Source organism: Erythrolamprus reginae, chromosome 5 (genome assembly GCF_031021105.1).
Source record: "Erythrolamprus reginae isolate rEryReg1 chromosome 5, rEryReg1.hap1, whole genome shotgun sequence".
Lineage (NCBI taxonomy): Eukaryota > Metazoa > Chordata > Lepidosauria > Squamata > Dipsadidae > Erythrolamprus > Erythrolamprus reginae.
This window is the reverse complement of record NC_091954.1, coordinates 38,984,704-39,005,961: the sequence shown is the minus strand read 5'-3', so window position 1 is coordinate 39,005,961 and position 21,258 is coordinate 38,984,704. Positions and strand designations below refer to the sequence as shown.

The following is a 21,258-nucleotide window of genomic DNA, read 5'->3' as shown; positions in this document are numbered from 1 at the left end:
ACAAAGTCTATTAATGGGTACAAATTATAAGAATTGCAATTTCAAATAAGTGCAGGTAATCTTTGACTTACAACCACAATTGAGCCCAAAATTTCTGTTGCTAACCAAAAAATTAGTTAAGTGAGTTTTGCCCCATTTTATACATTTGTTACATTTGTTGAATCACTGCATTTGTTAAGTTAGTAACAAGGTTGTTAAGTGAATCTAGCCTCTCCATTGACTTTGCTTGTCAGACGTTCACGTGACCAGGGGTATTGCAACCATAATAAATATGAACCAGTTGTCAAGGGTCCTAATTTTGATCACATGACCTTGGGGATGTTGCAATGTTTGTAAGTGTGAAAAATAGTCACAAGTCACTTTTTCAGGACTATTGTAACTTTGAACAGTCACTAAATGAATTGCTGTAAGTCGAGGACTATCTATATTTAAAATAGCTGAGACTACAAGCTGTTTAAATATGTCAGAGGTCTCTCATGTGTTTCAGTTTTTTAAGGTGTATCTAGACCAGTGGCTCCCAATGCTAGTGGGTAGGAGTTCACTTTTTGAATTGTAAGAATTATATGTCATGAGGGCTGGGGGGGGGGGTGGATCAGGATTTTAGAGTTGCTTAGGTAGAGCACACCTCTTCTCAAAGTTGGGAACCACTGATGTAGATAAAGACCATCCATCAAGGATACTACAAAATGGAATTTTCCACATTCACTGGGGATTGATTATGTGAGTTTTAAGGTATTTTCTAAATACAATTTTATGCCGTACAAGAAATTAGCATCCTCTTTTGTAAAGTCTGCCTGCTTGACTGCTAACCATACATTTTTATTTGACAACAATGTGTGATATTGATATGTTTTTATACCTCAAATCTACAAAATCCCCAGAGATGGCGAATATGAGAAGCAGAGATGACTGTTACTCTATCCAGTAAAAAGTATTATAAATAAATCCTAATGCATCCATGTAGATTTTATAGTTTTATAGATAAACCAGAAACCCATACTTGATTATTTTGAATATTGTGTGTATAGTATACAGTACCACATGAAGTTACTATGCACTTGAATACATCTGGTCTTCAAATAGATATTACAAATTTTTTTCCACACTTTGGAAAGCAGGCATTTTTTTCCTCATAAATGTGCCAAATCAACACTATTAATTAATAAACTATTGGAACAAGTGATTACAAAATACAAACAAGACTAATAATTATGCATTTATGAAGGGTGGCTCATATAATTTATATGATTAATCATCTAATCATAATTTATGATTATATGATTATATAATTGATATGATGTCTAAGAATACAGCTTAAAAATTCCTGATGTCTACTGTGTATAATGTGTTACTTTAGAGCCTTCTTGCTTTAATTGGGAATATTAAAAGCTTAATAATTGTTATTTTTATACCTATGTGAATAATAACTGTGTTACCAATTACAAATATTCTACATAGAGGGACCCATAACATAAACCAAAACTGTTCAAACTCACTTTTGATATTTAAATGGCATATACTTTACAGTTATAATTTCACTGAATGAATAAAATGATATAATGGAACCTCTAAGTCATCTTTTCTTCTAATATATAATTATCTTACAGTATGAAAAGATCTAAAAATCAGTCCCACTGTCATGGAGCTGGATAGAAAAATAACAGCAGCCAACAAAACCTGTAAGTAGAATAATAACATTTCAGCTATAGGTTTTTAAAGCATCAATTAAAGTGTTTTTCTGCGCAGCTTCTTTTGTTCATAAGTCTGAATAAAAACAGACAATGTAAGTGTAGTTCTGACATAACTCCACTGAGGTCGGGGGATTTAAGCTGGTATAAAGTTTATTCCGGTAATTAAAAGCCAAAGTTAAGCCTATCTTCCTTGAGCACACTAATGCAAGTCTAGACTCTCTTTCAGGGAGGAAAATAATCATCTTCTTATCAAAATGAATGTAACCCGGAATTTAAGAGGAAGAACTTGAAAATAATTTATCTCAGGACCTTTTCCTTCAAAATCAGAGTTATTAATGCCAGTCAAAAGAATGATTAATCATTTTATAAAATTTTTCATTGTGCTCTCTGAAGTAGGAGTAAAGTTGCTCTAATACTGTACTGTTGACCACAGGATGTGGGCGCCCTTTGGATTCATGCAAACACCTCTCCCTTCCATCGCTCCTAATGCAATAGAAGCCCTTGGTCTGGTTAAAATAAAAATTTGAAGACAAAATTTTGGAAGGCAGATTAAGGAATCTTTCCACTTTTTGCAATTCAGGAAGAGGGTCTCTGATCAAGGTATTCCCATCAACTATGTGAATCTGATCCAAGTGGAAATATTTAAGCCATCTCCCCATATGGACGTCATACAGACTTCTCTGGATAGCCTTGTATTTGGTATTAAGGGCTCCGTTTTTTATAACAATGTCTTCAAAGGACTGAACAGGCTTGTGGTTTTCCAGCCTATTGTAATAGACTTGGGTGTAATCAGAGATAACTCTCTCTGTGGGGTCTCTTAGAATAAGCAGCAGTTTAATAGAGCTATTCATATCGTGAATCCTTTCGGGAGCCTGTGGCGAGGTAAAATAGCCTGGTGTTTTCTCAATAGTTATTTGATTTTCATATGAAAATGGCATCAGGCTTCTGTACCAGTCTATGCCTTTCACGTAATTTTCATCCCAGTCAAAAAAATGGACTTCAGTAGCTGCTACCACAATGTTTGGGTGAACATCCAACATTTCAAGTAAGGCCCTGGTCCCTCCTTTACGCACGCCAATGATAATTGTCTGAGGTATTTGTCTGCTTGTGCCAGGAGGTCTCACTTGCGCTAAATAGTGTTCACTCTTATTGCTGAGTAGGACTTGCGATGTCAGTGTCTCCACAAGAGTGCCATCCTCAACTGGAGCAGCCTGAGCAGGAGTCAGCAGAAGGTATGCTGACAGCAGTAAAAAGGCCATGTGGAGAGGAAGGGCAATCAGTGCAAAATGCTGTTGTGCTTGGCTGATGAAACATGGAACTCATTCCCCATGGAGGAAGCAGATGTTGGAGCTGGGACCAAAACAACAGCGGACTTCTCAGGCATCTGGAGGATTGGGAAAAGCAGAAGGACAATAAAATTATTAGTAATGGCATCCATTTGCTCTTCATCTTAGCCGAAGGCTTAGATACAAAACCTCCTATATCTCGAACAAAGAAACAGGGGAAAACTGTAGAACTAATTAAGTTATTCATCTGCAAGGTTTCAAAGCAAATGAGATTTTTATTTTAATTTTGTTTCTAAACTGAGTCACCTAATGGAAAACAAGCCAATGCTTCAAATTCCCACCCACCCCCTCTCTCTCCTCCTCTATGCCGCTCTCTCACACACAAACATCGCCCCCCTCAGGAAATAAGCACAACCAAATGTCAACAGATAGTATCAATTATTTATTGGAAATATATGCATATACTGTATAAACACCCCTCATGCTATTCCTTTTTGGAGTGAGCAATTCTGCAAAGCATAGAAAAGATATAAGAAATGTAAAAAGGAATTATAAGACAAAGACAAAAATCTTACTAAGTCTATTTATTGCAACACTGTCAGCAATACTTTTTTATCCTTGCAAATCATCATCCTTTCCACTATGTCCATACTTAATCTGAGTTAGCTTTCATGTTATCAAAAGGTAACCTTTTGTACACCAGACTGGTACAAAATCCAGAAACAGATGTATAAAAACCATATCCCATTCAAAAGGTCATTGTTGGTTGTTCTTCATATAAAACTAGCAAGATAAAGAGGTACAAGAAATCTGAATATTGGTCATTATATACAAAGCTTATACTTGATATTGAGCAGTCAGTGAAATTCTTTTAAGAATTATTTTTAAAAGCTTCTTAACTTTTCTGTAATAAAACTACCTTATCAAAGGTTCTTGGATCTTCTGTGCCTATTTAATTAGGCTGTTAGGAGAAGTCTGGTACAATGATTTGTTTTCTTCTTTAAGCTTCCTACCTCTTTCTTACTGTGGATGTTATAAACTTCACCCAACCACAATTGATTCAACTTCCTCTTCCTTTCTCATTCAACTCACTTCCTTTTTTATATATTTGTTTTGGACTTTGATCCCCATTCAATTATCTCTGTGTGATTAAACCACCACAATAGAATTCTTCCACACTAGTCTTTATAGGCAAAAGCATATTTTTATATGTAGATATTTTCACATATTTTGAAGGGGGAAAAACCCATTCCCACAGGACACATTGTCTTTCTAACAGCATGTGTATGCTTTAAAATTTATCCATTTCTAATAAATGTTCGGCTAGATGTTCTTGGTACTTAGACATGCATAATTTGCAAATTCTCACTTATTGATTAATAGTTTGGTCTTCAATATATTAATTTTCAGTTCCATGCTCCTCAAGGCATCATGCAATCTATGGTATTTAATAGTCTCTACAAATCATTTGGGGTCCCTGCTAACAACACAGCCTCATCTGGATAATAGAATAGAATAGAATTTTATTGGCCAAGTGTGATTGGACACACAAGGAATTTGTCTTGGTGCATATGCTCTCCACGTACATAAAATAAAAAGATACATTTGTCAAGATTCATGTGGTACAACACTTAATGATTGTCATAGGGGTCAAATAAGCAATGAAGAAACAATCAATATTAATAAAAAATCTTAGGATACAAGCAACAAGTTACAGTCATACAGTCCTAAATGATAGGAAATGTACATAAACATTCATATTCCTGAATGATTCATGTCTAATGCAATTCTTATGCATCCTATGCCCATCCATCCATTTATCCACTCACCCACCTCACAACTAATACCACACATAGTTGTCATAATCCTAATACAGTGGTACCTCTACTTAAGAACGCCTCTACTTAAGAACTTTTCTAGGTAAAAACCAGGTGTTCAAGATTTTTTTGCCTCTACTTAAGAACCATTTTCTACTTAAGAACCCGAGCTCGGAAAAATTTCCCAGGAAATTTGAGAGTGGCACAAAGACCTGGACAGTTTCCTGCCATTCCCCCTTTAATCCCGACCATCTGGGCTGCCAGAGGAGCCTTTTGGTGGCTCTTAAGGAGGCTTTGGCAGTCCAGAGCGAATGAAGCATTTTCCTTTCTCTGGGTGCTTGGACAGGGAATAAACCTCTGCCAGCACCCAGAGAAAAGAAACACTCCCTTCACTCTGGGCAGCCGTAGGAGTCACCACAGCGAAGGAAAGGCACCGGCTACAAAATGAGCGAGTGAGAGGAGAGGGGAGCCCTTCAGCATGGGAAGGAAGAGGCAGCAGGTAGCAGCAGCAGCAGCCAGTGTGTGGGAGGCAGTGTATGGGAAGCAGCCTCGGGCCAGGTGTATTAGAGGCACATGCTCCTCCTTGCCGCCTCAGAGTCTCTCTTTTTTTTTAAGCCTTAAAGTTTTGGGTTTTTTTTATTTCCCTCACTTCACCTTCTTCCTTTGGCACCGACTGTCCTCCTCCTCTTCTTCCTCCTTCTCCTCCCACCCAAATTTTGAGCTTTTATTTCTTTCTTAATGGGTTTACACAAATTATTTGCTTTTACATTGATTCCTCTAGGAAAAATTGCCTCTTCCTAAGAACGTCTCTACTTAAGAACCTGGTCATGGAATGAATTAAGTTCTTAAATAGAGGTACCACTGTACATGGAACACTTACAAAACATTTCATTTATTCCTACATGTACTCTTCTTTCGTTCTACTGCCCTTTTCACATTCCACAATCAACCTAGACTGTGGAAAAATTCTTTGTCTGTCCAATCACACTTGGCCATTAAAGAATTCTATTCTATTCTAACCTTCAACTCCATATTGGTACAAAATAGTCAATACTTTAATTTGCATCTGTTTACTTAAAAGAATCCCAAGAGATAGACTGAGTATTGACTATTTTGTACCAATATGGAGTTGAAGGTTAGAATAGAATAGAATTATTTACTGTATTGGCCAAGTATGATTGGACACACAAGGAATTTGTCCACAATCTAGGTTGATTGTGGAATCAAGTTTCTTCCTAGCAGTCAACTATTTTCTAACAACTGTTGAAGACAAAAGTTAAGTGCACCTTCTGCTCAGCATAAAGCCACAATATCTATGGGTGGCAAATAAATTTTAATAAATAAATAAACAAACAAACAAACAAACAAACAAATAATAAGTACACTTCCCAAATATTGCTCATTATTCCTTTTGTACATATATTTCAATAGGACAATCCAAGACACAATGATGTCCTTATTTAAGCTAATGACCCCAATTTCAATTGCATTAATCTTGTGGTACCTTTCCCATTTTTATAGGGAAACAATAATAGAATTCTTCCAATTATCAAGCACAAGTCTTTAGGTGCCAAACTATTGTAGAATATTTTGCAAGTATGCCACATCTCAAATTGTATCACTACACCTACAGCTTTGCCTTTTCCCCCAAGATTGTAAGAGAAATTACGATTTCAAAAATTTTCTTATTTACTAATGTTATAACAATTTCAGTCCATCTTTGAATACTACTGCTATTCCCAAATACAGTATCTTAAATTTCCATTAATATATGCACAACATATTTTTTCTGCTATTTTATATCATAATTCTTTTCCCTTTTGTTCTGAGTAGCTTTCATATTAGGATGATGACATAGTGGCTAGAATGCAGTATTTCAGGCTAACTCACTACTCATTTCAGAGTTTGATTCTGACTGGCTCAAGGTTGACTCAGCCTTCCATCCTTCTGAGTCGATAAAATGAGGACTCAGATTGTTGGGGGCAATATGCTGACTCTGTAAACTGCTTAGAATGGGCTGTAAAGCACTATGAAGTGGTATATAAGTAAGTACTATTGCTATTTCCTTGTGTTCACTTTCATAGAAACATAGAAAACTGACGGCAGAAAAAGCCCTCATGGTCCATCTAGTCTGCCCTTATACTATTTCCTATATTTTATCTTAGGATGGATATATGTTTATCCCAGGCATGTTTAAATTCATTTACTGTGGATTTACCAACAACATCTGCTGGAAATTTGTTCCAAGGATCTACTACTCTTTCAGTAAAATAATATTTTCTCATGTTGCTTTTGATCTTCCCCCCAACTAACTTCAGATTGTGTCCCCTTGTTCTTATGTTCACTTTCTTATTAAAAACACTCCTCTTCTGAACCTTATTTAACCCCTTAACATATTTAAATGTTTCAATCATGTCCCCCCTTTTCCTTCTGTCCTCCAGACTATACAGATTGAGTTCATTAAATCTTTCCTGATACGTTTTATGCTTAAGACCTCCCACCATTCTTGTACCCCATCTTTGGACCTGTTCAATTTTGTCAATATTTTTTTGTAGGTGAGGTCTTTCCATTCATTCTATTGAAAAAAAAGTAGTCTATCTCCTGATATATTTGCATATTGTACAATATTTGTATGTTCTCTTTCTATGGCTCTTGATTTGTATGCTTGTTTCTTTTTTCTTCTATGTCCATTTGCCCCCAAGATCTTAATTCTATAAAACAACAGTATGTTGGTCAATGAGAAAACCTCATCACCTTTGCATTTTACTATGACTGTCTGAATCTTGATCATTAAAATCAAATCAGTCATGCTTTTCAGTTCATGCTACCACAGATAACCATGTAAATCAGTGCCCCCCCTTTTGGGCACCAGGGACTGGTTTCATGGAGGTTTTTCTGCGGACTGAAAGGGTTGTGGTTTTGTGTGCTGCCTGCATCCCATGGATGGGCCTTTGTTTGTTTGCTTGGTTCAATTTCTGGGATGCTGCAGCCCGGTGTTGGTGCAAGGACTGAGGATTGGAAACCCCTGATGTAAACCATATACTTAAGCTACATGTTTTCCTTAGCAGATACTTACTAGTCATCAAGACTCCTGACAAACAAGACATGATCAAGATTTCTCGGCTTAATAAGGTAATACTTTTTAGGCACATAAGGACCTGTATAATCTTCTTTTCTAATTAAAGGGCTTTTCACTTTTCAGAATGAATTTTTATCCTCGTAGTTTTGAAAGCATTTATTGTGTGGCATGAGGGGATGACTTCTCTTCAAATTAAATGTTGTGTTGCAAAGAAGCAAGCTATGTTGTTTTTTACATCCCACCCAGAATTTGCAAATGCGTTGTTTATACAATTGATTGTATATGTAACCTAATCTTGCCGCATCTGAATCTTTCATAGATTCATTTGTTTTCTAATTGTATTATTATTGTATTGTACTGTCAATTATGGGCATGTTTGATGGTCTTGTGAGTTTGATTTTTAATTTGATTTGTAAAGTTTTGAACACCTTGAATGTCAAAACAACAGTCTTTAAGTTATTTACATCTGTACTTCTTTGTTCATTTCTTCTATTATGTTCAACCTCTGTGATAATTAAAATTAATGCTAAAAGTAAAGATCAATTGACCTGGGCTCCCACCGGGAGAATATAATTATCACTGGTATTGCATGTAGGTAGCTTGTAGAGGTTTCTGCATATGTTGGGTCAGAGGTTTAGAGAATAAGTCCTAAACAAGATGTCAGTGCAGAGAATCCCCCCATTTATTATTTGGGAAAGGTTACATTTTCAATTTCAATAGGTCACGTTGAAACTGAAGCTCTATTGATGGTGTGAAGCAAACAATAAAATAGCAACAGGTAAAAGTTAACTTTGTTTCAACCACCTGAAAAATAGTGTATAGATAATGTCAACTTGTCAAAAAAGGAATCTTTTCAAGTGCAGCTTGAAAATGTGATTATTTATGGAAAAATAAAAGGGCATTATTTGAAATGAAACAGAAGTTGTGTACATGTATGTACCTTTTAAATGACAATTTTCTAAAGAAGGAGGAAAATGTTCCTGAAAAAAATGTTTGGGCATTGACTTTAACTATAAATAAGATCTAATATCAGGATGATTCACAAGTTTTAACTAAGAAAATATAGTTACATATAAGAAAACAGTTTCTTTTCAACATATGGCATTAGGAAAACAACCACAGTTATTCAAATCCTTTCTTAACAATAAAGAATAATTTAAATTCAATCAACAAGACGTAACGAGCATTTTAGCAATTGAAAGAATTACATATTACTATGAATATTAATGCAAAATGTTGTCCAGTCATCATAAGAAAGTACAGGGAGTTGACTTGCAAATACTATATAATTATTCTTTAAAATAAGACTTAATCTTTACTAATTTTTTCTTCTTATGTACCCAAGCTTCTGATGTAATGAAATCTCAAAACTTGACAACACCAGAGAAAGCCAGAAAAGACCAGTTATGTGGGACTCTTCTCCTACCTCTTAATATCAAAATTATAAAGATTCTCTACAATTTCAATATTGAATGTCTGTAATAGTTCACACTCGCCTTATATAATACCACATAATTATATTTCAATGAAGTTTCTCCTATGTTGATTACTAACTTAATGATTGTAGGAGAACCAAAGTAGCATAATGATCAAAGGAGGGATGTCCAACTTTAAGATTTCTGGGCTTCAACTCCCAGAATTCCTCAGCCAACATGGCTGGCTAGGGAATTGTGGAAGTTGAGGTCCACATTTCCTAAAGTTGTCAAAGTTGCACATCCCTGGATTAAAGTGTTAGATTTTGACATAATATAGCTCTGGACTCTAGAGAGACTTCAGGCCAGTTCTCCTTCTCTCTCAGTAGTGTTATTATTGTGGAGATAAAATCAGGGAGATCTTTATGTATGCACTTTTGACCCCCAGGAGAAATGGCAGGCAATAAACAACAAATAATACATAAAACACATTTTTCTCCCTACAGCTCTGCATATTGCATCCATGAATTAAGTTGTATTGCATTTTCCATAGTTTAAAATCTGCCTTTTGACTCTTGCACTCAAGGTAATAGACTTCACATCAGAAATGGCAGTAAATCTCAACTTTTCAGACTCTTAGGTGCATGTCCAGAATCTTGCTTCTCAGAAGTCGTCTCTTAGACACAGCACAGCTAGATTATTTTTTATTGCAAAGTAGAATGTAACCAAATTCATGCAGAGGTCCTGTCTATTTGAATATTCATTCCTTTGAGAAATTTATGTGGCTGCCTATATAAACAACCCTAGGCGGTTAATAAACTCGCAAGTAATAAAAACACAAGCTTAAAAGTCTAAAAGCATCAGCACTAATGGACAGTATCCTCTCAAAAAACCCAAAACCAAAATGCTGGCTCAGTTGCGATCTTGATCCAATGCCTTTGAGAAGAGTCAAATTTTTAATAGCTTTCTGGAAGTCATTAAAGACATTTCTGGCCAAGGTGATCTTTATCATGTTTCACTTTGTATTATACAGTGATCAAACCATAAAGATACTGTATGTGCTTGAATATTTAAATTTTATACTTCTTCCTTCCATGTTTCTAAGTCAATGGATACAGGTAGTCCTTCTTTCGCAGCTGTCTTGGACAGCTTAAGACAGTGATTAAAAAGTAATTTTGCAATCAATGCCTGCATTTACAATCTTGGCAAGTTTGAAAAGCAACACAAAAGAAAGGTGAATTAAAATTGTTAAGCACAGCCATGGCTTCATTTAGTGACTTGTTTTCCTCAACTTAATTGTCAGTCCCAATTGTAGTTGTTAATAAATGAGAAATATCTACATGTTTTTTTAGGGCAGTGGAAAGTATCTGATTTGCGTGCATATAACTATTTAACTATTCGTGATCCTAGTTACTACTATTTGTGTTCTCCAGCTTCATTCCCGATAGATAGCTTTCATTTTTTGCATGCCACCTTGTAAATAATCAGTTTTCTAACACAGCGTTTCCCAACCGGTGTGCCGCGGCACACTAGTGTGCCGCGAGACACAGTCAGGTGTGCCGCCAAGCTCCTAGGGAAGCTCCAGCTGGGCGGGGCGCTGCTGGTGCCTCCGAGCTCCCACTCGCAGCTGTCCCCCGGTTCCTGCCCGTTGCAGCGGTTTCTGGCGCTCTCCTGCTGGGCCCCAAAGAAAGAAGGCAGGAAAAAGGAGGCGCGAAGAATCAAGCTCTCCTTTTTCCTGCCTTCCTTCTTTGGGGCCCAGCAGGAGAGCGCCAGAAACCGCGGTATCAGGCAGGAGCCGGGGGACAGCTGCGAGTGGGAGCTCGGAGGCACCGGCAGCGCCCCGCCCAGCTGGAGTTTCCTGGCGTCGGCGGCAAGTGTCCTTTGGGCCCGGCGGGAGGGCACTGGCGGTGGGAGTGGGAGCGTGCCGGCTGCAGCTGCCCCAGGCGGTCGCGGGGAGGTGGGGGCGGCGAGAGAGAGCATCAGCGCCACCCCTCTATGAGCAGCAAGAGCCTCAGCGACGGGGCATGCCGTTTGCCTTTTGGCTCTGTCGCTGAGGCTTTTGCTGCTCATGGAGGGGAAGGCGCCGATGCCCAAAGCCTCAGTGACGTTTGGCTGCCGGGGGGGTGGGAAGGAGAAAATCCTCCCACCCCCTCCAGGAGCAGCAAAAGCCTAAGTGACGGATCGTGCCGTTTGCCTTTCGGCTCCGTCGCTGAGGCTTTTGCTGCTCGTGGAGGGGGGGTTGGCGGTGCCGATGCCAAATGCTTTCCCTCCGCGATGGGGGGTGGAGGGCAGGCGCAGTCAGCCCCAGGAGACAAAGAGGGAATGAGAGAAAGGAAAGAGACAGAAAGGGAGGGAGAGAAAGAACAAGTGAGAGATAGAAAGGATAGAGAGAAAGGGAATGAGAGAAAGGAAAGAGAGAGAAAGGGAGGGAGAGAAGGAATGAGGGAAAAAGGGAGGAAGAGAGAGAAATGAGAAACATGAGAGAGAAAAGGGGGAAAGACAGGAGAAGTACCCAGAAATGAGACAGTGGTATAAATTTCAGGAGGGATGATTGATGATTGACTGTACAGGTATTTATAAGGGGATGTTACATGGGATTGTATATATGAGGGGGTTATTTATGTATGTATGTATGTATGTATGTATGTATGTATGTATGTATGTATGTATGTATTTATTTATTTATTTATTTATTTATTAGATTTGTGTCATTTTGGTTGGTGGTGTGCCCCAGAATGTTGTAAATGTAAAAAATGTGCCGCCGCTCAAAAAAGGTTGAAAATCACTGTTCTAACAGGTATATCCTGCTGTAAGCAGATACCATATAGCACCATAAATACCTAGGCTGCTCACAGTGCCTTCTTCCTAATGGTCTAGCCACCTTTTCTTCATTCCGTTAAAACTTCTTTTAATTCTCCTATTTACCAGGCTTTAGCACTTAATTGACATTTAATTCCTTGGTTGGCCATTTATTTTTACTGGTGTCCCAAATATTCTGCACAAGCCTCTCCAACATGAATAGGAGAAACTAAAAAGGCCATCTCACTCCGAGTGATTACTGATAAGAGCCATGAAAATCTGAAGTTTGGATATTAACTATTCAGACTAAGAACAAGTGTATTCGTACTTAAACAGTCTACTACTATTACAGTTGATTGTGCAACTATCACAATCTAGTATTTATATTGATAGTAGCAAGTGGAACAATTGTAGACTCAAGGGTAGGAATCTCTAATGAAATTGTATATTTTGATGAACTCCCTATATGAACTGAAGCAGACAAACATCAATTTGGCCAGGACTGCCTCCACTCTGCATGTAAGTATACAAAATGGTATTCTCAAAACACTAGATTTCTCCTAGTTCATGACCTCCACAACTCCATTATATATTAGATTGAAGCTGAATGAACATACAAACCTTCATCCATTTTCATGGTTACTTATGCTTCTTCACTCTCCAGCTCATCCTCATGACATTTATCTTCTCTTTCTAGAATAGACTGAAGAACACCCTTGACCTAGCCATCAAAATATTCTACTTAGTTCTCTTCCCCATTCTGGATTCACATTTTCAATATCCCTACAGATTGTATATCAGAATTTTTAGTTTAACTAAAAGTAAGATTCCCAATTCCTGTTTATATGTGTTAACCATGAAAGAAAATGTGTGTTTGTGTGTGTGTGTGTGTGTGTGTGTGTAGATAGATAAATAGATAGTTAGACAGACAGACAGAGATAGATACAGAAATATGTCTTTATCTCTCTGTATGTCTGTTGCTCTAGATCACGGCTGTCAAACTTGTGTGCTGCAGGCAGCAAACCTTGTGATACATTATCGCCGGCTCGACTTACCGGCCACGGCGCTTTTGCGGAAGGGCCGGGCAGACACCGGACTCTGCATGGCGGCCGCCATTTTGTTTTCGGCCGAAATCTCGCGAGACGAGATTTCGGCCGGGAAAGCCAGGCCCACGTGGTCTGGAAGGGCCGCAGGCCCTGGGCCAAGCCTGTTCGCCCGGACCCAGTCAAAGGAGCAGACACATGGCTGTCTGCTCTTGGAGCCTCTTTCGGCGGCCGCGTGGGTGGCCGCCGCTTTTTTGGACGCCTCGTGGGAGGCTTGAGGAGGCTGCAGCTCGTTGCGAGCAGCTAGCCTGCTTCGGTGGGGGACTGGACTGCACGGTCTCTTCCAACTGTCCATCCTAGTCTCAACCAGGCTTCAGGTTGGAGTTCGCCCCCCCACCCCTTAGGGAAGGCGGCCGCGTGTTGCGGTCGCCATTTTGAGAGCCTCATCGGAGGCTCATGGAACGGTCCAGCGGGAAGGCAGGGCCTTGTGCCGTTTTTGCTGTTTCCCCCGCGATTTCATCCGGGGGAGGGGATCATTCTGGTCGCCCCCTCAGGACCGTGGGGGATCGGGCGGAGGGCTCGCGCGTGCGGCCCCCCCCCATGTTCATGGCCCCTGTAGGGAGGGCAGTTAGGCCCTTGGCAGCAGCTTCCTGCTGCTGCGCTGCCTGTTTGGGCAGAGGCCATTGCTGCCCTCTTTTGGGGCCTGGGCGGCCCCGGTTCATTCCAGTGTAAAATAAGAACCATGGTACAAAACAACACAATAATAATAATAATGAGACTGAAATTATGGTTAAAATTATTTAATATATCTATATAGAAGCATAGAAGTCTGATGGCAGGTGAAGACCTCTTGGTCCCTCTATGTTTATCCCAGGCATGTTTAAATTCTGTTACTGTGGATTTATCTACCAAGTCTGCTGGAAGTTTGTTCCACGGATCTACTACTCTTTCAGTGAAGTCGTAGTTAAACTTCAGTACACAGTTATAATCAAACATTAATTATTTAAATAATTTGGTAGCCCCACGGTAGCTGGGCCTAGGAAGGTGATGAGGCCCTCGGCCAGGGCTAGCCAGGAAGGGGCCCCCGGTGGGTCCTGCTGGGGGGGGAATGCGGTTGGTGCCACCCGGTCCCAGTTTCTTGGGGTTTTGGGGGGGAGCACCTGTAACCAGGTTTGGCCCCCCTGCCGGCTCCTACTGCGGGGGCACGGGCCCTTGGGGCAGCTTTTTTGCTAGGGACGGGTGTGTCGGGGGCGAGGGGGTTTGGACCCCGCCAACGCAGGCCGTAGTGCCTCTGCCCCTTTTGACGGCTTCCCCGTCGGGGCCAGGGGTATTGGGTATGGGGGCCACCACGGTGTGGGACCCGTTCGCTGCATGTCATGGCTTTGCTGCAAAGGGGCTTGTTTTCGCCCCTTTTGTATGTACAGCCATGCGTGTGGGAAGGCGGGGCTCCCATGCCGCTTCAATGTGCCCCTGCCCCTGAAAGGGGACGGTTAGGAGGGGAGGGGGTCCAGGGTACAAACCCCACCTTCTGGGGGGAAAGCTGGGCCCTGCCCAATTAATTTACAAAACAACAACAACAACAACATTGGGGTTGGTTGAGGGACGACCACCCTCGCTCGAGAGCGGCCGCTCTCTTGCTAGGTTTCTCCAAGGGATTCAGGATCCCTTACATGGGTTCGAGCAAGCCTTTGGGTTCAACAACCTCAGGTTGGTTGTGGGGCATGACGGCATTGTTCGGTCCGGAATAGCATAAGAGGTGGCCATGGGGAGGGGCCTTGGGCCCTTCCCGGAGCCGCCCTTCCCGAATCTTGGGGTCTCCCCATTAGGGGGGTCCCCTGAAAGGTGGGTGATGAATTTAGGTTGATTCACCACTTGTCTTTTCTTAAAAGGGAGTCAGTGAAGGATTCGTTCCTGACGAACTTTATTTAGTCCGGCTCGCATCCTTTGATGCGGTCGTGGCCATGGTAAGGCAGTGTGGGGTTGGAGCCCTTATGGATAAATGCGACATTAAGTCAGCATCCCGGCTCTTCCCCATGCACCCGGACGGCTTCGGGCTTTTGGGCTTCCATTTCATAGGTGTTTTTATGTGGTCGGGGTTTTACCCACGGGTGGCTCCGTCTCATGCTCTCTTTGGGCGAGCTCGAGCACCTTATTGGAGTGGGCGCTCAGGAGGCGCAGCGGTCTGGGCTCGGCGTTCACTACCTTGAGGGTTTCTTGGTGGCGGGGACGGCGCGGGCAGAGCACTGCTTTGCTCTGCTGCGGGTCTTCGAAGCCCTTTGGCTCTGTTGGGGGTGCCTTTAGCCCCTGCGGGGACCGAGGGCCCCGCCACCGGGATTACCTTCCTCGGTATTGAATTGGACTCAGGGGTGCAATCTTCTAGATTGCCCCTGGACAAAGTGACTAAAATTAGGGATAACCTGGTACGGTTCTGGGCTGCAGGAAGGTCGCCCTTTGGCAGCTCCAGGAACTGGTTGGGATACTTAATTTTGCCCGCCGGGTCGTGGTGCCGGGCAGGGTTTTTGCTAGGAGGTTATACGCTGCGATGAAGGGGCTCCGTTTGCCCCATCATCATACCCGCTTATGTGCAGGGGTCAGGGCTGACCTCTGCGTGTGGCGGGAGTTCTTAGAAAGTTTTAAGGGGTTGTCTTTTTGGAGACAAGAGCTTCTTTTGGAAGCTGAATTGCAGTTGTGTTCTGATGCTGCAGGGACCCGTGTTAGGTGCAGGGTTGTGTTAGGTGACCAGTGGTGCTGGTCTGCGTGGCCTCCAGTATGGAGGGCCTCTTCATTGGTTACGGATTTGACCTTTTCGGGAGCTCTTCCCCTTGATAGTGGCCCTAGAGCTTTGGGGTGAGCAGTTTAGGGCAAGACTGTGATTTTGGTGTGACAGCCTAGTGGTTGTCCACGTTGTGAACGCCCTGTCCTCTAAGAGTGACAGGGTCATGCGGCTTTTCCGCCATTTTGTGCACAGGTCCTTGTCCCTGAACACATTGTTCTTGTCTAGGCATGTCCCCGGGTTAGATAACGGGGTTGCTGACGCCTTGGCCCGTGGTCAGTTGTCCCGGTTTAGGACCCTGGCCCCGTGGGCACGTGTGTCGCCAGAGGTTTTTTCCTGTCCACCTTTGGAGCCTGGGTGGGCTCCTGGGCAGTGAGAGTAGAGGCTTGCTGGGCTACGGCACTCTCGGGAGTGTCTGGCACTCTGGGGGGCTTAGCAGCAGGCAGGTGAAGAGTTTGGGGATTGCAGGCAGTATACGGGTTACCCCTATAGCTGGCCTGCCCCAGTTGTGTACCTGGCCATATTTGTGTCCAGCTTAGGCAGCGTGGCCTTTCAGTTAGGACTATTATGGTCCAGGTTGGCCGGCTTCGCCTTTTGTCTAAGGCGGGGGTGGGGTTATTGATTTACGGTGACTTCCGCATTGTGACGGTGCCGGAAGGTTGGGCCAGGGCCTTATCGCAGGCCGTCAGGTCATTTTGTACCTTCCACCTCATTACCTCAGTTAGGTGGGTGCTAGTATGTAGGGTTTGGCCAGGCCAAGTATGGATCCCGCCATCAGGGAACGCTTGTTCTCGAGAGGCGCTGCCACTAGTGCGGTAACGGCGTTCTCGATACGGAGGATTCGGGAAGTCGCTCGCCGGCGGTCAACGGCCTGTTTTAGGGTACGAACGGCCTGTTGAGGGTCCGGGTAAGATCTTAGGCCAGGTTCTTCCTTTGGTCCCCTTCTATTCAACCCGCCAGGACGCGTCCGACGGTGTTGCTTGGGGTCATGAGCGCTCCGAGACCACTCAGCAACAAGTTACCATCGGGGGTGGGGACCCTGCCGTTGTGGCGGCTGGGTCCTGGTTGTCTGGCGGGGGAGACGGGGTGTGCGGTGGGACGGGCGTTTCTACCGTGTTGCTGGGAGGGCGGCATCCCATTGCTGCGCCCAGGTGGTCCTGGGAGGGCGGCATCCCATTGCTGCGCCCAGGAGGTGCTGGGAGGGCGACATCCCGTTGTTGCGCCCAGTTGGTCCTGGGAGGGCGGCATCCCATTGCTGCGCCCAGGTGGTGTCGGGGGGCGGCATCCCATTGCTGCCCCCAGTTGGGCTGGGAGGGCGGCATTTCATTGCTGCGCCCAGTCGGTGGCCAGGGGCGGCATCCCATCGTTGCGCTCAGAGGTGTGCTGGGAGGGCGGCATCCCATTGCTGCGCCCAGTTGGTGCTGGGAGGGCGGCATCCCATTGCTGCGCCCAGTCGGTGCCGGGGGTCGGCATCCCATTGCTGCGCCTGGATGTGTGCTGGGTGGGCGGCATTCCATTGCTGCGCCCAGTTGGTGCTGGGAGGGCGGCATCCCATTGCTGCGCCCAGTTAGTGCCGGGGGCGGCATCCCATTGCTGTGCCTGGATGTGTGCTGGGAGGGCGGCATCCCATTTTTGCGCCCAGTCGGTGCTGGGAGGGCGGCATCCCATTGCTGCGCCCAGTTAGTGCCGGGGGCGGCATCCCATTGCTGTGCCTGGATGTGTGCTGGGAGGGCGGCATCCCATTGCTGCGCCCAGTTGGTGCTGGGAGGGCGGCATCCCATTGCTGCGCCCAGATGGTACTGGGAGGGCTGCATCCTCTGGCGGCGCCCAGGTGGTGGGTCTTGCACCTCGGTGGCAAGGACCTGTGTGGGCCTGGGGGTCTACTTCAGGTCTGCCAGGCTCGCGTTGCCTGCGGTGGCTTTGCACTGTGTGGCCCTCCACGCAGGGGGGTGGTCGAGATCCTCACGGGGATCGCTTGGTGGGACGCCATTTCCCTTAGGGCCCTTCACCGGGTTAGGAGGGGAGTTAAGGCCCTGGGTACGGTAGTCAGAGGGTTAGGCGGGGTGGTTGTGGCCCATCCCCGCATCACCATAGATCAGCTGTGGCTTTACCTGGCTGCTGGTCTTCCTCTGTCAGTACTGAGGAACACCCCTTTTTCACAGGACCTGCAGTGTCTCTGCGTGAGCTGGCGCAGTTAGAGGGGGGAGTCGGGGGGCCAAGATAGAGATCTGACCCCCGCTCCGTGGCAGGTTAGGGGCGGAAATCTGGGTGGTGGTTCAGCAACTGCGCGTTCTCCCTTGGGCATCTTTGGGGATGATTGACAGGTTCTCTCCAAGCTCATGGTGGGTGCTACCTGCGCACTTGGGGGGAACCTGTCTTTGGGTCCCGCTATTGAAGTCCCAGGGTAGGGGTGAGCCGGCGGGACCCCCCTCATGCGAGTGCATGGCAGGGTCTCAGGTGAGGGAGAGGTCCCTCACCTGGACCAGCATCGACTACGCCCTTAGTTGCCCAGGAATGTTGACCTTTTACGTCATTTCCGCCCCGGAAGTGTTTGTTTGACCCTGCAGGTCCACTGTTTCCGGGTCATAGTTGAATATGTTGATTTATGCAAATTTATGCTAATTCATGCTAATTTAATTAATAAATTATGCAAATTTATTTTAATAAAAATGACCCAAGTTTAAATCCAGCTCTGGTGTCCGTGTCGTTACTCCGTCTCTTCTGCAATATCGCCGGCTCGACTTACCGGCCACGGCGCTTTTGCGGAAGGGCCGGGCAGACACCGGACTCTGCATGGCGGCCGCCATTTTGTTTTCGGCCGAAATCTCGCGAGACGAGATTTCGGCCGGGAAAGCCAGGCCCACGTGGCCTGGAATGATGTGGGGACCGGGCGGGGCTTGCTGGCCCTATTTAAGGGCCGCAGGCCCTGGGCCAAGCCTGTTCGCCCGGACCCAGTCAAAGGAGCAGACACCCACCCACCCTTCCCTAATTTGCAGTGTGCTATTGGTGGGTCGCCCTCGGGGGCCGAATGGGAATTTTTTGCAGCCTCGCCCATTTGGCATGGCTGTTTTTTCGCCCATTCCACACTGGGGAGATGGATGTGCGGTTAGGGGGTGCTTGCATTCAATAGGTTAATTGGCTTACCTTTGGTCATTTGGGTAGGCAGGTTAGGGGCGGAAATCTGGGTGGTGGTTCAGCAACTGCGCGTTCTCCCTTGGGCATCTTTGGGGATGATTGACAGGTTCTCTCCAAGCTCATGGTGGGTGCTACCTGCGCACTTGGGGGGAACCTGTCTTTGGGTCCCGCTATTGAAGTCCCAGGGTAGGGGTGAGCCGGCGGGACCCCCCTCATGCGAGTGCATGGCAGGGTCTCAGGTGAGGGAGAGGTCCCTCACCTGGACCAGCATCGACTACGCCCTTAGTTGCCCAGGAATGTTGACCTTTTACGTCATTTCCGCCCCGGAAGTGTTTGTTTGACCCTGCAGGTCCACTGTTTCTGGGTCATAGTTGAATATGTTGATTTATGCAAATTTATGCTATTTCATGCTAATTTAATTAATAAATTATGCAAATTTATTTTAATAAAAATGACCCAAGTTTAAATCCAGCTCTGGTGTCCGTGTCGTTACTCCGTCTCTTCTGCAACATATGATGCCGCCATGATGCCACAGTTTGACACCCCTGCTCTAGATAAATCCAGTACTTTTGCAGAATGCTTCAATATGGCAGAAATTTCTACCAAAATAAAATGTTGCCCAGAAATATATTACAAAGGATAATCAGATTCAAAATGCATTATGAAACTGAAATCTAAATGTATCAAAGTTGCTTTAGGGAACAATTCTATTGGAGGAACATTCCAAGTTCAATCTAAGAAATTGATTGATTTTGATGAAGCTTGGATTGTTAGCGCATATGGTTATGCTATAATTGGTCAATAAACCTAAAGAGGGTTTAAACGATGCACAGAGTAGATCATTGGGAAATATTATCTAAATAATATCTGCATTCTGCTATCTTTGTGGAATTAAATGCACACATTTAGAAACATCACGAACAACTTTGCATAACGAAAACTATGGATTTGAAATTGCAACACTTCATTTTTTCCTATCGCATAGAGCATTTACAATAGATTCATGGTGCATAATTTAAAAATTAGTTCTGTTCTTTCTTCCCTAACTCCCCTGTATGGCATCAAAATTATAGCATCCTATTACAAGTTATGTGTTTTTATTATTTGGCCATGTTGGTTGCTGGGTAACAAAATGATATGGCATGCATTAGGCGAAAAGAAAAGAGAAGCAGCTTGTTAGAAAATTGATGCTTCTGAATGAAGATTCTAAGGTTATTTTAAACAGAAGCCAAATCTGACTCAAAATATTTATAAGACTAATCTAAGAAATGATCTTAACCATTTTAATATAATGAGGGTCACCCAGAAAGCAACGCATCACATTTTTTTCTCAGTCTACAGTAATGGTATCAATATGAAACTTTAGATATACATTATTTGAATTGTCAGGAGTGCATGTGTAAATTTTGTGTTTCTTCAGACAGATAGCGTAGCTGCAGCAGTGTTTTGAAATGTTGTCTGTAATTGATGTAGATTACAAGCACCGTGTCATCATTGAATTTGTCATCATTGAAGAAAGAAACTGTTGGGAACATTCATAAACGTTTGTGTACAGTTTATGGAGTCGACAGAAGTACGGTTAGTCACTGGGCACAGAGGGTGAGACCATTAGAAGAACAGAAGAGAAGAACAGAGGGCGTTACCAAGTAACCATTATGGTTACTTATTCATTGCAGTGATTCACTTAACAACTATGGAAAGAATGGTCATAAAATTAGGTAAAATTTGCTTAACACGTGTCTCACTTAACAGCAGAAATTTTGAGCTCAATTGTGGTTGTAAGTCAAGGACTATCTGCAGAGGTAGGTTTTTCCCAGTTTGGACCGGTTCAGCCGAACTGGTAGCAACCCGCTGATGACATCACAATCACATCATGGAACTGGATCGGTTGTTGTCTGTCCTTCGAGGCCACCATCTTTTTTTGAATTTTTTAAAAAATGGGGGGGGGGATTTTTTTCCTCTTCTGTGCATGCACAAAAGCTGAGTTTCTGGCAGTGCACATGCGTCACCATTTTGTTTTGGATTTTTTGGGGGGGATTTTTAATTTTTTTTTGCCACTGTGCATGCGTGCGTGCACAAAACACATGTATGGCCACATGGTGCAGGAAGAAGCAGACCGGCAGTGAGATAAGTTAGAACCCACCCTGACCCACACGTTTGTCCCAATCACCTCTTTCACAAAGGGATATAGAAAACTACAATCTGTCAATGAATGACTAATGC

The 21,258-nt window shown here is 43.8% G+C and overlaps 1 protein-coding gene across 5 annotated transcripts in view; it reads right to left on the bottom strand.

Moving 5' to 3' along the window:
* Positions 1-961: 961 nt before the first annotated feature.
* The window catches only part of HS3ST1 (heparan sulfate-glucosamine 3-sulfotransferase 1), a 116,926-nt gene continuing 96,629 nt past the window's right edge, over positions 962-21,258 (bottom strand). For 4 of the 5 annotated variants that reach the window (XM_070752427.1, XM_070752426.1, XM_070752428.1 and 1 more), the window contains one exon: positions 962-3,075. In XM_070752427.1, the coding sequence (XP_070608528.1) occupies positions 2,024-2,950 (927 nt within the window). In that variant the 5' untranslated portion in view covers positions 2,951-3,075 and the 3' untranslated portion in view covers positions 962-2,023. Of the gene's footprint in view, positions 3,076-3,896; positions 3,985-21,258 lie in introns of those variants that run through there. The other variant, XM_070752430.1, reaches the window with a different exon arrangement.